This window comes from Tursiops truncatus, chromosome 7 (assembly GCF_011762595.2).
Source record: "Tursiops truncatus isolate mTurTru1 chromosome 7, mTurTru1.mat.Y, whole genome shotgun sequence".
Classification (NCBI taxonomy): Eukaryota; Metazoa; Chordata; class Mammalia; order Artiodactyla; family Delphinidae; genus Tursiops; species Tursiops truncatus.
In genome coordinates, this window is record NC_047040.1 from 32,542,151 (window position 1) to 32,558,358 (window position 16,208).

General features: G+C 34.2%; 1 protein-coding gene across 2 annotated transcripts in view; it reads right to left on the reverse strand.

Moving 5' to 3' along the window:
* The window catches only part of NBEAL1 (neurobeachin like 1), a 178,024-nt gene that overhangs the window by 120,724 nt on the left and 41,092 nt on the right, over positions 1-16,208 (reverse strand). For both annotated transcript variants that reach the window (XM_073807369.1, XM_033859886.2), the window contains exons 6-9: positions 12,105-12,187; positions 7,179-7,264; positions 3,617-3,923; positions 1,984-2,090 (exon numbers count right to left, since the gene is read on the reverse strand). In XM_073807369.1, coding sequence (XP_073663470.1) covers positions 1,984-2,090; positions 3,617-3,923; positions 7,179-7,264; positions 12,105-12,187 — 583 coding nt within the window. The remainder of the gene's footprint in view (positions 1-1,983; positions 2,091-3,616; positions 3,924-7,178; positions 7,265-12,104; positions 12,188-16,208) is intronic.

Here is a 16,208-nt window from a genome sequence, read left to right on the forward strand (position 1 = left end):
GGACAGAGAGATCTTGACTCTACAGTGATAATTTGGTACTTCTGTTGACTTCATAAATATTCATTATGACTTACTTTATCAATATATTATTTCCTATTTTATGCTATTCTTCACAATTTTACTATAAGTTAAGCAATATAGTGACATAAATGTTTTCAAGGATACCCCTCCTAACAGAGTGGAAAAATTCAAGGAGCTGATGTTAAAATTCTTATTCTGGAATATTCTCACAAAATCAGAAGGGATCCCCAGTATTTTTCAACAGGGAATTCATGAAAGGAATATTTCAAATAGAAAGGTAAAAGCTCTTTGAAGTAGTTTTACTTTCAAAGCCTTCTCAAGAAGGTTTCTGGTACCATCTTGAAATTTATGGAAACATATAATAATCAGAGATATTAGTTATTATGTACTTACACACAAATCTGCTACAAGTGTAAATTAGTAAAAACTTTTAAAAATAAGCAAATTGGAAGTATACATCAAGAACCTTAATAGTATTTTTATTTTTCTACTTTTCTACATTTTCCACTTATAAGTTTACACACAATGTTCCCTATTTAAAAAAATTTATGCCCTTTGATCTAATAATTGTACTAGAAATAGAATTCTGTGCTATGAAACTTTAAAGAGTTATGTAATCACAAACAAAATTGGAAACAAATTAAGAATTTACCAATAGGGAATAGTTAAGTAAGCTATGGTACATCCACTCAATATAATAACATGTAAATATTAAAATCATAACACACGAATATGCTAATGAAATAATCTTAAGTGAAACAAAAGTGCAAAAACATATGCCATCAAATGCTCATACTAAATTTTAACAATGCATAACAAAAAAGACTTTGAAACTTAACAACAAAAAAGCTAAAAAACCCAATTAAAAAATGCACCAAGGACTTGAATAGACATTTCTCTAAAGATGACACATAAATGGCCAGTAAGCACATGAAAAGATGCTCAGCATCACTAATCATTAGAGAAAAGCAAATCAAACTACAATGAGATACCACCTCACATCCATTGAGATGGCTACTATCAAAAAAAAAGAAGAGGAAGAAGAGGAGGAGGAGGAAGAAGGAGAAGAGGAGGAGGAGGAAGAGGAAGAAGAGGAAGGGGAAGAGGAAGAGGAGGTAGAGGAAGAAGAAGAAGGACGAGAAGGAGAAGAGGAAGAAGAAGAAGAAGAAAACAAGTGTTGATAAGAATGTGGAGAAACTGGAACCTTTGTGCAATGTTGGTGGCAATGTAAAATGGTACAGCTACTATGGAAAACAGTAAGGTGGTTCCTCAAAAAATTAAAAACTTAATTACTATATGATCCAGCAAACCCACTTCTGGATATATACCCAAAAGAATTTAAAGTAGGGTCTTGAAGAGATATTTGTATACTCATGTTCATAGCAACATTATCCATGATAGCCAAAAGGTAGAATCAACACAAGAGTCCATCAACAGATGAATGAATAAACAAAATGTGGTATATACATATGTATACATACATTGAGATACTATTCAGTCTTAAAAAGAAAGGAAATTCTGCAGTATGCTACAACATGGATGAATCTTGAGGATATTATGCTGAATGAAATAAGCCAGTCACAAAAAATCAAACACTGTACAATTCCACCTATACGAGGTACTTAGAGTAGCAAAATCACAGAGACAGCAAGAACAGTAGTTGCCAAGGGCTGAACGGAGAGGAGAATGTAGAGTTGTTTAATGGATATAGAGCTTTAGTTTTACAAGATGAAGAGTTATGGGGGATGGATGGTGGTAATGGTTGCGACAACAACGTGAATGTATTTAATACCACTGAACTGTATACTTAAAAATGATTAAGATGGTAAATTGTACGTTACATGTATTTTACCACAATAAAAAAATTTAGTTATAGTTATGCTCAAAATAGAATCAAAACATAAACAAAATAACCGCTTCTTAAAATCAAAGACAACAATAATAGTAATAATAGAAAAATACCTTGCAGTTCTGTAGCAGTCGTATGAGATGTTCAAAGCAATTACTGTTAAGAAAAATAGCCTGAAGAACAGGCCTATCTCTGCAGTCTAACATGGCTGTAATGGTATCTATGAAATTAAAAACAAAACTGTCCATTAATAAAGTGGAAAATCTGGGATCACAGAAATATTCACTCTAGCCATATACTTAATTTAGGCTTTTTGGCTAACAAACAGATGTAAATTAATAGGAAATAATAAAGAGGGGGAATAGAAAACAAAACCTGTACTTATTACTTGGTAAGAAAAGTGAAAAAAATGTGAACATTTTTATACTTTATTATTAAAAATATTTATTTTTTTATATATAAGAATGATATATATATTTCCCAGAGATTTACTTAGGTGTTCTTCCATTATAACTTAAGTGTAATAAACTGTGGTTCCCAACTTGCTATGAATAAGCAACACTTGGTTATGTCTGGCAACACTGTCTCATTTCTATAGTATAAAATTAACATATGGCTATCACGAAAATGAGACTTAGGTAATTAATCCGTTGGTGATGATGCTTTGGTCTTGTTTCCTACTGAAAGGATGTCCCCACTCAGAAATCAAGGGATATTTGACATAGGTAATATGCAAGTTCATAATAAAAAAGAAGTCCATTCAATATAGACTCAAATTTCCTTATAAACTTATAATTTATAATAATTATAAAACGTGACATGTTATAACATATAAAAGAATAGAAACTATATAAGATGAATCATTTTCCTACAAAAACACTATTGTTATGAATCATTAAGTTTCACTGAGATTTTGATGTCCAATATTTTTAAATTGGACACCACACACATACTCACACAAACATTTTTTAAAGTCTCTAGGGCTATACAACAAACCATTAATGTTGGTTATGTTGGGTGGCAGGATACAAAAACTTTTTTTCACTTATCTGAATTTTCTAGTTTAGCTATAATGAAAATATTTTACTTCTATAAAAAGGAACTCTCAGTTAATAATATTAGTATCTATCAATCTAACAGGAGTACAAAAAGAAATCACGTATATTGGTGAAGGAGCTTGCAGGGAGGCGGGAGATGGGGAGAGAGAGAAAGAAGCACAGAATGACACAAAACAACCAACACAAAGAGAAGGAAAGAAAAACAAGACACATACACACAGAGGATCTGAGGAATCAAAACAAAACAAGAAACCAGAAACTCTCAAAAGGAAGGACATACTGAAGTGATTTCTACAGAGATGTATTAGAAGCACATGAAAAATTGATCATATGTGATTCTTTGCCATAGGTTAGAAACTACAAATGGCACTTTCTGAAAATTTACTTTTCCTAGAATTTCAAAATCACAGCTGATTTACTTTTGAACATTGATGCTTTTAGTGGATTACAACTTTCAAAAGAGAATATAGAGGCTCGATTTTGTCACTGTTAAAGCAAATATGTGAAAGACAAATCAATTCCATATTATTTTGAAGTCAAATCTAAATAGTCACACAATATCTGAATTACACAATCAATATTTTCTATACAATAGCCTTGAATTCTTAATGAAAATGGAGAATGTAAAAAAAAGAAACAAACTAGATTCAGAGAAAACTGAATATAATAAACTTCATCTAATACTCACTCAGCATTTTGATCTGTAGAGCTATGAACCGGCTTTCCCACAGTCTGGACCTCCTTTGATTAGGTAAAGCTGAATGATCTGAATTTAGCAATTTAAAATAGTTCTCCAAAATAGTGCTGGTTTCCACTTGACGCTGATCAGAGCTGCTAGTGAGAAGGATATGTACCACCTCTGTAAGGCACTTCAGAGTAAGTTCTACCTTCCTACCCACTTCTTCAGGATTTCCTTCCTCCCAAGAATCGCAATCGGCCAAAACTCTCATGAGAACCTCCATGGTGGCTGGAGAAATTGCTTGCAAAGCATTCCTCTGAAACATAAGAGACTAAAATTGAAACCCAAATCTAACAGAAGTGCTGTATGTTTGCAAAAACAAAGAGAATTTAATAAATCTGTAGACAACTTTTTCTTTATCAATCAACATTGAAAAAATTTTACACAGATACTTTGACAGACACCGCTGGTGTTTTACACATATTAGGTCTTCATTTCTTCACTAATAGAATTCTGATTTTATTCAGATAGTCATCTGCCCATGTAGAAAACTTACTTACCACCCTCCCTTGTAGCTAGGGGTAGCCATGTGACATAGTTCTGGTCAAGAATATATGCCAGTAGACCATGAAGAGGATATCACTTTACAAATAAAAAAGGGAAGGATCCTTTGCTTTTGGCTTTTTCACCCTTTTCTTGCCTGAAATGCAGACAAGAAGCTTGGAGCCACCTTTATATCATGAGGAAACAAGCCCCAGAATTAAAGTAGCAGGCTACAGAGCAGAACAGGAACACAAGGACCTTAGTCCCTGATGATATCATTGAGTTGCTGTGCTATCCCAGAACCGCCTGCATCTGGATTTCTTATGCAAGAATAAAAATAAACACGTCGATTTGGCCAAGCCTCTCTCAGGTTTTCTATTGGTTATAGCAAATGACATATATCATTTATATCATATTATCCCAAATAATATAGATATATAAGAGGACTGGCTTGGCTCTGATTCTACAAATATATTTCTGAAACTCTAAGTAACTGGTAGCTATTTGAGGTGATCCATTAAGCTTGAAATAAATATGTTGCCCTAAATTGTTAAATTCATAAATAATAAATCAGAGTATAATTATGTAAAATCATCTGAAAGTAATAACACTTAGGCCATTTGGACTGATTATCAATATGATAAATAATATCAATAATAACAAGTGCTACTATGGAAGAAATTGCTGATGGCCCATCCAACATCAATTTTCCTCTGCTTCCTTATTAACAGAGCCCCTGATGTTTTTGCTGGACACATGGCTACCAGGAATAAACATTACATTTCCTAACCTCCCCTGCTGTTAAGGAGGCTGAGGAAACAAGTTTTATCAAATTTTTTATCTGAACATATTTGCAACTTGCAGCTATCTGATGGAGTTTGGCAAATGAGATATTGTCAGCTTTTCAGTATCTCCTTCAAAGATAATTGGCACCTGCCATTTGTCTCCTTCTTCACCTCCCCCTCCATCTTTGTGCCCAAAATGTAGACATGGTGGCCAAAACTCTCGAAGCTATTTTGTACCACAAGAAATAATAGTAAGGATAACAAATTGACATTCAAAAGGTACCTGAGTCCCTGAAGAGGTTAGAGCCACCAGATTAACTCTGGACTGCTTACAGCTATTTTTTTTTTTAAACAAAAGAAAAAAGGTAAACTTCTAACTTAAGCTAGTAGAACTTCAGTATTTACTGCTACTTTCAAGGAATCATAAATCTGATACCCCTGTGATATACTTCATTCTTATAAGCACAGTGTTTTACATATATTATGTGTCATTTGATCCTTATGACTGCCCTATAAGTGTTACTATTTCCACATTACAAATAGAGAAACTAAACAAATGTAAACAGTTTATCCAAGGTCACACAACTAGTTAGAAATGACATAGGATTCAAACCTATGTCAGTCTGGCTCCAGAGCCCCTGCTCTTAACATAGCACAAAACAGCATAAATATGCCAGTGGGAAGCCAGGCATGATAGTTTGGAAAGGGAGACCAATCACTGGACTTTTTTGACTCTGTGACAAAGCCATTATTATGCCTTTAACTATTCATCTAAATACCCTTGTACTGAGGCTATATTCAACAGCCTTCTGATTTCAATAGATTTGTAACTATAGCTATGACCTGATTATAAGGATTTTGAGTATTTTCAGTACATAAAATAATAAATTGGGCTTCCAACCTATTTGATTTCCATGTGAGTTTTAATAACTGGAGGTCTCTCGGGGCTCGATTACCCCAGGCCCTAACAAGAACAAGTCTGGGTATATTCAAAAAGGGAACAGGATCCAACCAGCTTCAGCATCAGTCAAAAACAATGTCATTTCCAATTTTACTCATGTACACTTATTAATTCTTATTCTTAGTAGTGGAGAAATGATGGAAATTGGGAGGTACTGAGGCAAAAGAAGGATATTAGCTAATAAAGGAAGGTGACAAAGCAAACAACCTGAAAAACAGGATTCTGGTCACCATTCCTCTCACTACAGAGACTCTTATCTTCTACTAGAGTGCAGAGGAGAGGGCAAGGTGGCCCACTAGGAAACCCAAGCAGTATTATTAGCAATACCTGTGATTTTTGTCATCAATAGAAAGCATATACATTTTCACGTATTATAGTTGTTGTAGTGTCTTGAAACATCATTTACCCTCATCTCTTCTTTGAAATTACATTAGTCACTAGACTTGCTGCTGTATTTTTTTATTTGATGTGTTATAAAGAAGCACATTACTATGTTACAAACTTGTTTTGTTAATATTTTAGTAACTGCATTTCAGTATAGTTTCCTTTGTGATCATATGTATTTTATTTTAGGCATGTGAAAACATTCTGACAAGGGGCTATATCAGACTGCCAAAGGGGTATGTGATATAAAATGTGTTAGAAACCTCTGATCTAAACTGTGTGGCTAAACAAAACAAGTAGAATGTTCCTTCTGAACTATAATCCTGTTTTCAACTAGTAGTTAGATTCAAAGTTTACTACAGACAGCTTTTAAGATGTTCAATTTAAATAAATAAATAAAATTACTAGAACTTCTTTCTCATAAATAATTTAAAAATTAGTTCAGTTTGTTGAAAAATGCATACAAGCCATGTATATATGCATTTAATAAGTAAAAATAGACAGCAGAGTGACTAAATTCATATGTCTTAGGAAATCAAATGGCTAGAGTTTTATTTCATCAAATGAACTAACAGGGATGACTATCCTCTATATTCTAAAGTAAGAACTGGAAGCTGAAAGTTAATACAACTAAGAACTTCAAATACCAAGAACTGTTAAATCTAGTTATTTATGCAGTAATTTTATTGTTAATGCTAATATTATTTCTTAGGTTTTTTGGAACTTAATAAATAAAAGAAGTAAGTAAATTAAGTTTTAAACAAGATCTAAACTCAAAAAAATATTTGTATGGTTCATGAAATTTTTAAAGACACAAAGAATTCATTAAATAATCTATGGAAAACTTTTTGTAATGTTTACTATCGTTTCATAGGTTAACTTTCAACATGTTCCTCACCTGCCCACCAGCTACAATGGCTCCAAAGAGATGCAATAAGCAACACTTAAGACTTTCCTTGAGATGCTCACTTTCTTGAAAACATTCTGTGAATATAATACACAAAATAAATAAATAAGGTTTCTCTTTCACAGTATGACTGATCTCTAAGGAATGTCTGACACAGAAACATCAGAAACGATTTGTGTAGCTGATTCCCTTTGCTGCACAGTAGAAGCTAACACAACATTGTAAAGCAACTATACTCCAGTAAAAATTAATTATAACAAAACAAAACAGAACAAAATTTAAAAAAAAGATGTGTAAAAGGCTAAAATTTGTTAAAAGGCAAAGTTAACATGCATTTTTTTTCATAGGAAAGGAAAAGAGAAACCATCAATCAGGGAGCATTTTAGATACTTTCTTTATGTTACCTCATTTAATTCTCATAATACTCCATACGAGGATGATATTTTGCCCCCATTTATAAAGGAGCAAATGGAAGGTCAAAATTTAATACGGTGCCTAAAGTCACCCGGTTACTAAGTGACAGAGTTACAAATTAACCCAAATCTGCAATAAAACTAGACGTCTTTTTACTACTAGAACTACTGCTTATTAGTATAACTATTATTATTCAATTATAAAACTGAAAGAGTTAGATAAAAAGATCTCCTGGTCCACTCCAGGGCCAATATTCTAAAGCTCTAGTACCAATAGTAACCTTTCTTTTAACATAATTTTATTGTTTTTAAAAGGTTATACAGGGCTTCCCTGGTGGCGCAGTGGTTGAGAGTCCGCCTGCCGATGCGGGGGACACGGGTTCATGCCCCGGTCCGGGAGGATCCCGCATGCCACGGAGCGGCTAGGCCCATGGGCCATGGCCGCTGGGCCTGTGCGTCCGGAGGCTGTGCTCCGCAACGGAAGAGGCCACAGCAGTGAGAGGCCCACGTACCGCAAAAAAAAAAAAAAAAAGGTTATACATGCACATTACACAGAAAATTTTAAACAGCATAAAAGAACTGACAAGGAAAAGCAAGTTTCCCTCTAACCTATTCCTCAATCCACCTTGCTCTCCACACCTTTAAAAAAAAAAAAAAAAAAAAAGCAAAAAAGCTCTACATATATTATTGCATTATGCTTTTTTGCTTAATACATTATGCTTAATACATTCTGGGCATTATTACATCTTAACATATACATCTGCATTATTCATCAGTAGTGGAATGACTAGAGAGCATTTCACTACAATGACGTACCTTAATTTACTTAACCAGTTCTCTACTGATAAACATTTATGCTTTTCCATTTTCTTTTGATACTACTAACAATCCAGTAATGAATATCCTTTTGCATACATCATTACACACAAAGACAAGATAATAACAATAGAATTATATGCCATTTTTATACATAAGAAACATTACCAAAAAGAAACAATTTTGAGTTAAAGTGTATTGATAGAAATTTACATTTAAAAAATTAAGTCATTCCAGCTATGCTGGAATAACTGTCACTACATGTTTTCCTGCTATAAATAACTAGAAAATTGGAAAAAATAGGCTCTAGAGATTTTTAGGTTCTAGAAATTGTCCTTCTATTGTGAAACACAAGAGAAGGAAAGCAAAGTAAACCCAAGGATCACCTCAGCTTTTGGTTTGTAGACATTTTCTGAACAAATGCAGAGAAAAGGGGAACCCTAAAAGAACATGGCTATTTGCTGAGTTAGAAGACAGATAAAAAGTTTGGGGAGGCCTAGGCAACTGGAATTTGTAAAGCAGTACTTGAATGGAGGAAGCTCTACATACAGAGAAAGCAATCCAGAAATATGCAAAGGGCTCACTTTGAGTCCAAGTACCAGTCCTAAATTATAGTATGAAATCCCACAAGACAGGCAAAAACCTACCAAGAAGTTGTAAACTGAAATTTCAGATTTCACACAGATGATAGAGTTCTATTCAGCCACAGAGGACATACAGAAAACAAATTCTAATCATAAGCTTGCTGGAGTGTCAGATACTATATTAGTATCTGACAAAACAGGCAAGGAATATCACCAAGGCAAGGCAAAGAATATTAGCATGGATACGAAGGGACATTTCATTATCAAAAAACAAGTCATGAAGATAAGGCTTTTCAAAAAATTTGCAATAGTTTATTTTAAAGACTTTACAACTACAAGTACTTGGGATAAATATTTGGGGATAAATTAACAAAATATGTGCACAATCTATGTGCTGAAAACTATGTAACACTGATTAAAGAAATAAACATACAAATAAACAATGAGATATATCAGATTCATGAATTGGAAGTCTCAATATTCTTAAGGTGGCAATTCTCCTCAAATGGTTCCATAGATTCAATACAATCCCAATCAAAATCCCAGCAATCTTTTTTGTAACAATACTGAAAAATGGATTCTAAAATATATATAAAAATGCAAATGATCCAGAATAATGAAAACAATTTGAAAAGGAAGAACAAAGTTGGAGGTCTTAATGACTTCAGGACTTAGTATAAAGTCACAATAATCAATACAGCGTGGTAACAGCATACAGGTAGACATGTGAAACAAAAAAGAGAATCCAGAAGTCAACCCATGTTTTATGGTCAACAGATTTTTGACAAATGTGCCAAGGTAACTCAATGGAAGAAAGAAGAGCTTTTTCAACAAATGTTGCTGTAACAATAATGAAAAACGTTATGCTACATAGAAAATACTAACTCAAAACAGGTAACTGACCTAACAGAAGAAAACATAAGAGAATATCTTCATGACCTTGAGGTAACCAAGATTTCTTCGGTAAGGCACAAAAACCACAGATCATAAAAAAAATTTTATAAATTAGATTCCATTAATATTTAAAGCTTCTGTGTTTTAAAAGACTCAAATGAAAATGCAAATTGAATAGGATAAAATGATCTTCGTGATCAAGTGTGGAATAATTTTAGCATCAAAAACTATAACCTGGGGCTTCCCTGGTGGCGCAGTGGTTGAGAGTCTGCCTGCCGATGCAGGGGACGCGGGTTCGTGCCCCGGTCCGGAAAGATCCCACGTGCCACGGAGCGGCTGGGCCCGTGAGCCATGGCCGCTGAGCCTGTGCGTCCGGAGCCTGTGCCCCGCAGCGGGAGAGGCCACAACAATGAGAGGCCCGCGTACCGCAAAAAAAAAAAAAAAAACTATAACCTGATTGTAACATTGAATAAATAAAAGTTGAGTCCACAGTGATACACAAAAAAGAGAGAAATAAAACTTATATGCCCCACTAAAAGTAACTATTATTTGAACTCATTTTGAAAACAGATAGTAAAAGGGAAAGATTTAAGTACTTTATCCAGCCTTTTTGGGAACAGCTGTAGTTTATCCCCAGTTGATGAGGGAAAATTCTTTTTTACAGAATACAACAGCTCATAGAACTGTAAGGATAGAATTTGAAGACCACAATATTGCAACCCTCAATAAAATAACTGATCCAGGCAAGTATCATCAATGGATGCAAAATATTAGGTGAAAAAATGTTGAAAAATATGATTCACCCTATGCCACAGTATCATTCCAAGGATATCTTGCAAAATTGCAAAAGGAAAAACATCTTTACAATTGAAAAAATTCACTATCACTAATGTGAATACTGATTAACAAAGGGTAGGAAAAACCCTTTCTCCTTCTCTATAGGAAAATGGACCAAGAATTATATTTCTGGAAATCTGACAAATGTGGACCATCAATGAGTGACAAATGAGTTACCAGGCAACATTGCTCATGGTAAAAATGGCCCTTGATCTGGACTAGGAAGACTATGATAACTATAAAATAACCTTGGGCTTCCCTGATTGCAACATGTAATTTAGGCATTTCCCTTCCCAGGATGTGGAAATTACATTCATCGGTTACTACAAGCTATACATGCCTTCTATGGGATACTGTACTTCAAAGCCAGAGTGGCTCACACACCCACCAATTTGGTTTCATACCCTCACTTACAAAACCCAAGAAAAGCCCTTGGAATGTTCTGAGCTCTCCTCCTGAAAAGAAACACCTACACTGTTCCATTGGCATGCTGGGTTTCCCACTGTGGACATGTGAGTTTGATTATCTAGCTGAAGGCAGTATCACTACTGGTGGTCAAGCAAAGTGGGCACTGCAATCATCTTCACCAAGCAATCAAACAAAGGACTATTTCGTTAGCAGACATTTGGTCCTGTCCAAAATGTCCATAAGATATTTGGTCCATGCCAAAAAGTCCTTGACATTTGGTCCTACCCAAAATCATGTGGCATGAACCAAATATGCTCATTTGGATAGGAGCAAATTTCAAGGACCTTTTGGCATAGCCAAGTGTCTTATGGACATTTTGGACAGGACCAAATATCAAGGATATTTTGGCGTGGACCAAATGTCATATATATTTTGGACAGGACCAACTGCCCTTCCAGGGACTATTTGTCTTATTTTATTTCTAAGAAAGAAAAAAAAAAGGAGTGACAGAATTAAAGCAAATATGGCAAAACGGCAAAATGTTAAGATCTGACCAATTTGAGTAGGAAACACAAGGTGTTCCTTTTATATTCAGCAAAATTTTCTACATTCTTAAAATATGGCAAAATCATTTCTTTAAAGAAAGAAAGCTAGAGTCCATATAGGTCATACAAACGGGGACCAATTCTCTCAAATTTATTTTCCATAAAAATTCTAAAGTTTTAAGATATACTACCATCATTAAAACATTCAGCTCTTCTCAAAAGAAAAACACTTTGAGAACAATGAATTAAATAAAACCAAGAAGAATAATCACAACAAAACATGAATCAAGTACTCCAGTAATAGTTTCTTAGAATCTTTATCTTATAAAAACACAAAGCTGAATCAAGGTCAGAATCAGAATAAGGAACAATCAAAGTAACATCAGAATCAAAGCAAGAGAAATTAGGGCTGTTACTTACGATAAAAGAAAGGGACAAACTCCACTGTGAGAGAAGCTGGTTTATATTTCTGTCTGCTCTTTTCCACAGTACTAAGGATTCGTCTATTGTTAAAAAGAAGTTAATACCAAATTACAACATGGGCAAGTAGAGAAGGCACAATTACAAAAACAATTATAAAATAAATTTAATATTTTACTTTTGATTTGTGTACTAAATAATACATCACCAGGATTGGCATAATCTTGAAAAGCAAGTCTAGCCACTAATTTAAATGCTCACCAACTGAAAGGATTTCTTCTTTCGAATTACACAAAAATTTAAAACAATTAACGGTGAAACGTAGCAGTCACATTAAGTTTCCTAACAACTGGAAATAGAAAAAGGAAATAGCCATTTAAAATTTCCAAAATGTAAAAGAACTAGTTCAGTAGTACTGCTAATTTGATACCTAAGGTAGTAGCTTATTCCTACAGTGCAACTGAAATTCATCAGAAATCAAGCTACTCTGTGCCACTTTCTGAAATTTTATCTGGACACAAAGACTCCATACCACTGGCTTCTTCTACCTGAAGGATACAGATCCAGAGGGCTGGGATTATTTTTGTTTTTAATTACAATTTCAGTAATTTTGATGGCTGAAATATTTCTACAGACTTTGGTAAGGCCAACACAAACAGCATGTGCTTTTACAAAGAACACTTCAATTCAACACAAAATGAATCTCTTAGATGGGCATGGTGGGTGTGGGGCTTAGGGAATAAAGGTTACTGTTACAATGACATATCAGCAACTGGTGGACTGTTGAAAATCCAAAAAAAAAAAAAAAGACTTTTTTCCATCCCCCAAACAAGCTCTTAACACTGTTAGAAACCTAGAAAAATGATACAGGTGAACCGGTTTGCAGTGCAGAAATAGAGGCACAGATGTAGAGAACAAACGTATGGACACCAAGGCGGGGAAGTGGCAGGGCAGGTGGTGGTGGTGGGATGAACTGGGAGAACAGGATTGACATGTATACACTAATATGTTTAAAATGGATAACTAATAAGAACCTGCTGTATAAAAAAATAAAATTAAATTTAAAAATTTAATTAATTAATAATTAATTAAAATAATGTATAAATACGCTCCAAAATCTTTTTGCTCTCACTAAAAAAAAAGGTAGTAAAATCATGCCTTTACAGAGAGCAAGTGATTTAATAAACTTTGTTAAATCTTAAAACAACAACAACAAAAAAAAAACACTGTTAGAGCCAACAAAAATGGAAAATGTTTGGAGAACAGCCACATAGAAATTCCATACATTTAAATACAATCTACTGATAAAGCACTGGATTAAGATGCCTTCTTCTCAACAATTTGAACAATATTCAATTAAGGTATTGAAATTATTTTCTTTATAATTATTACAATTGTTCCTTATAATTATATAGAAAGAAAAGCCAGTTGATCATAGAATAAGCTGAACAGGATACGCACAGCTGGACTTAGTACTGACACACTAAAGAGTTCTAAGATCCAGATCTAATATCCAGATTCACTAGAAATCATATCAGATACCATTTGCTACTGCACTGCTTTCCAAATCTATGCCTATTTCCATTGCGTAGAGGGCTTAAGAATTATCATACTTCTGTATTTATTTTAATTTCAAATATAACATCTTAGAACATTACTGGATCTTCCTATTTAAGATCATTATCAAAACTGTTTATGTGTTTCTAACAATACAAATATTACTAGAGTTTCAAATAAAAAACTGAGTCATGCCTTAAAAAAATTAGTCATGTTGTAGAAAAAGTAATTTTAAAAGGATGAAATATGATTTAGCTTTCAGTTAGGTTTTTCCACGTAATTATTTACATTTTGCACATTTATTATAAATTATGATATTAACTAATACATTGGATATATCCTATCCAAAAATCCTGTGCTACAAACAAAAATAAAGATTCTCATTTGATTAACATAATGAAAATGTACTCCTGCAATTTGTGATTAATGACTCATTCTAAAGGCTCTGTATTAGATGCAACATATGAACATAATTTCCATTATAATTATGCTAAAATTTAATAAGCTAAATTAAAGAGGTGAAAACTATTATACATAACACAAATATTAAAGCATAAGTAGTTTGTACTGCATGTTTTCAATAGGATAAGACAAAACAGCTAATAATGTACCATTTTTAGAACATAGTATATTTGGTTGCTCTATTATTAGCTGATATTTGGGCCAAGCGTTTAGCACCTAGTTGATGCCAATACATATCAACAGGTTGCTGAGAGGGATGCAAAATGTTTGCTTGCATCTCAGTTTTCTAAGTTTATGTCCCCTGGTCAATTTTTCTGTGCTTTTGTGTGTGTGTGTGTGTGTGTGTGTGTGTGTGTGTGTGTGTGTTTTCCCATCATACCTAGAACATAACTACTTTTCTTAATTTTTCAACTTTTTATCTGGAAATAAGTTCAAGCTCTTACAAAAGCTGCAAGAATAAATATAGTACAAAAAACTTCAAGTATAGTCTACCCAGGTTCACTGTTAAAACTTTATCCTAAATGCTTTATAATTTTCTCACTTCCCTCTGAAAAAAATATATATGCACATATATCTATATATGAGATATATATTTATATATACACATATTCAGACCTATAATATTTTTCAGAACATTTAAGGGAAAATTATGAATATTATAGCCTTTTACCTCTAAATACTTTAGTGAATAATTCCTAGGAATACTGTCTTACATAACACTACAGTACAGTTGTAAATTTCAATACGCTTAACATTAATGTAATACATTTATGTAATCTACCATTCATAATCCAGTATGTCAAATGACCTAATCATGTCCTATAGCATTCCCACCTTCCCACCCCTAAGTATAGTCTCCTGTCCAGGGTCAGGTATTACATTTGGCTGTCACATCTCTTCAGCATCCTTTAATCTGAAACATTTCCACAGCCTTTCTTTATGACACTTTTAAAGAATACTGTCTCCTAACCCCTCCTTTTACTCATTAAAATGTTGTTCATCTGGAGTTTGCTTGATGTTTCCATACACTTAAGATTCAGATTATGCATTCTTGGCTGGAATATTATACAAGCAATGATGGGTCCTTCTTAGAGTATCACAGTTGTAAGCACAGGATGTCCACCTGCTTCTCAATGGTGATGTTAATTTTGATCATCCAGTCAACGTACTACCCAGTACTGTACAAAATAACTACTAACTTTTCCTTTGCAACAAATAAGTAATCTGTGGAGAAACATTTTAAAACCATGCAAAAGCCATGTTCGTTATCAACACCTGCCCCTAGACTTAGCATCCTGAACCATATCTTTCCTATGATGTGTGCAAAATGCTGATTTTTTCCCAACACCAGCAGCCCCTGTACATTACTAATTGGCATTTGGCCTTCTAACGTAAGCAAGAGCCCTCTCTTCCCCACTATCTCTCTCCCCCTCTCTGTCTCTCTCTCAATCTTTATCAATCACTGGTATGGACTCATGACTCCCTTTTTCCCCCCAATGGTTTATAATTCTTTAATGAATTATTTTTGTGTATATATTGTCCCAGATTTAGCCAGTAGGAGCCCGAAGACAAAACTTAATGTAAATTATTTTTCTCGGGACTTCCCTGGTGGTCCAGTGGTAAAGAATCTGCCTTACAACACAGGGGACGCAGGTTCAATCCCTGGTCAGGGAACTAAGATCCCACATGCCACAGGGCAACTAAGCCCGTGCACCACAACTACTGAGCTTGCATGCCTCAACTAGAGCCCATGTGCCGCAAACCACAGGGCCTACACACTCTGGAACCCAACACCACAACTACAGAGCCCTCACACCCTGGAGCCTGCACGCCACAACTAGAGAGAAGCCTGCGTGCCGAAACGAAAGATGCCGCATGCCTCAATGAAGATCCCACGTGCCGACCCAACCCACCAAAAAAAAAAAAAAAAAAAAAAAAGGTGAAATAATGTTTTTTAAAAAAACTATTTTAGTCTGTGGGCAGACAATGAGTCCTACTGAACTTACACTAGGCACAAAGTAGGAAGTCAATAAATATATTGTTTGTTTTTGTTTTCTGGCTGCCACGAGGCATGCGGGATCTTAG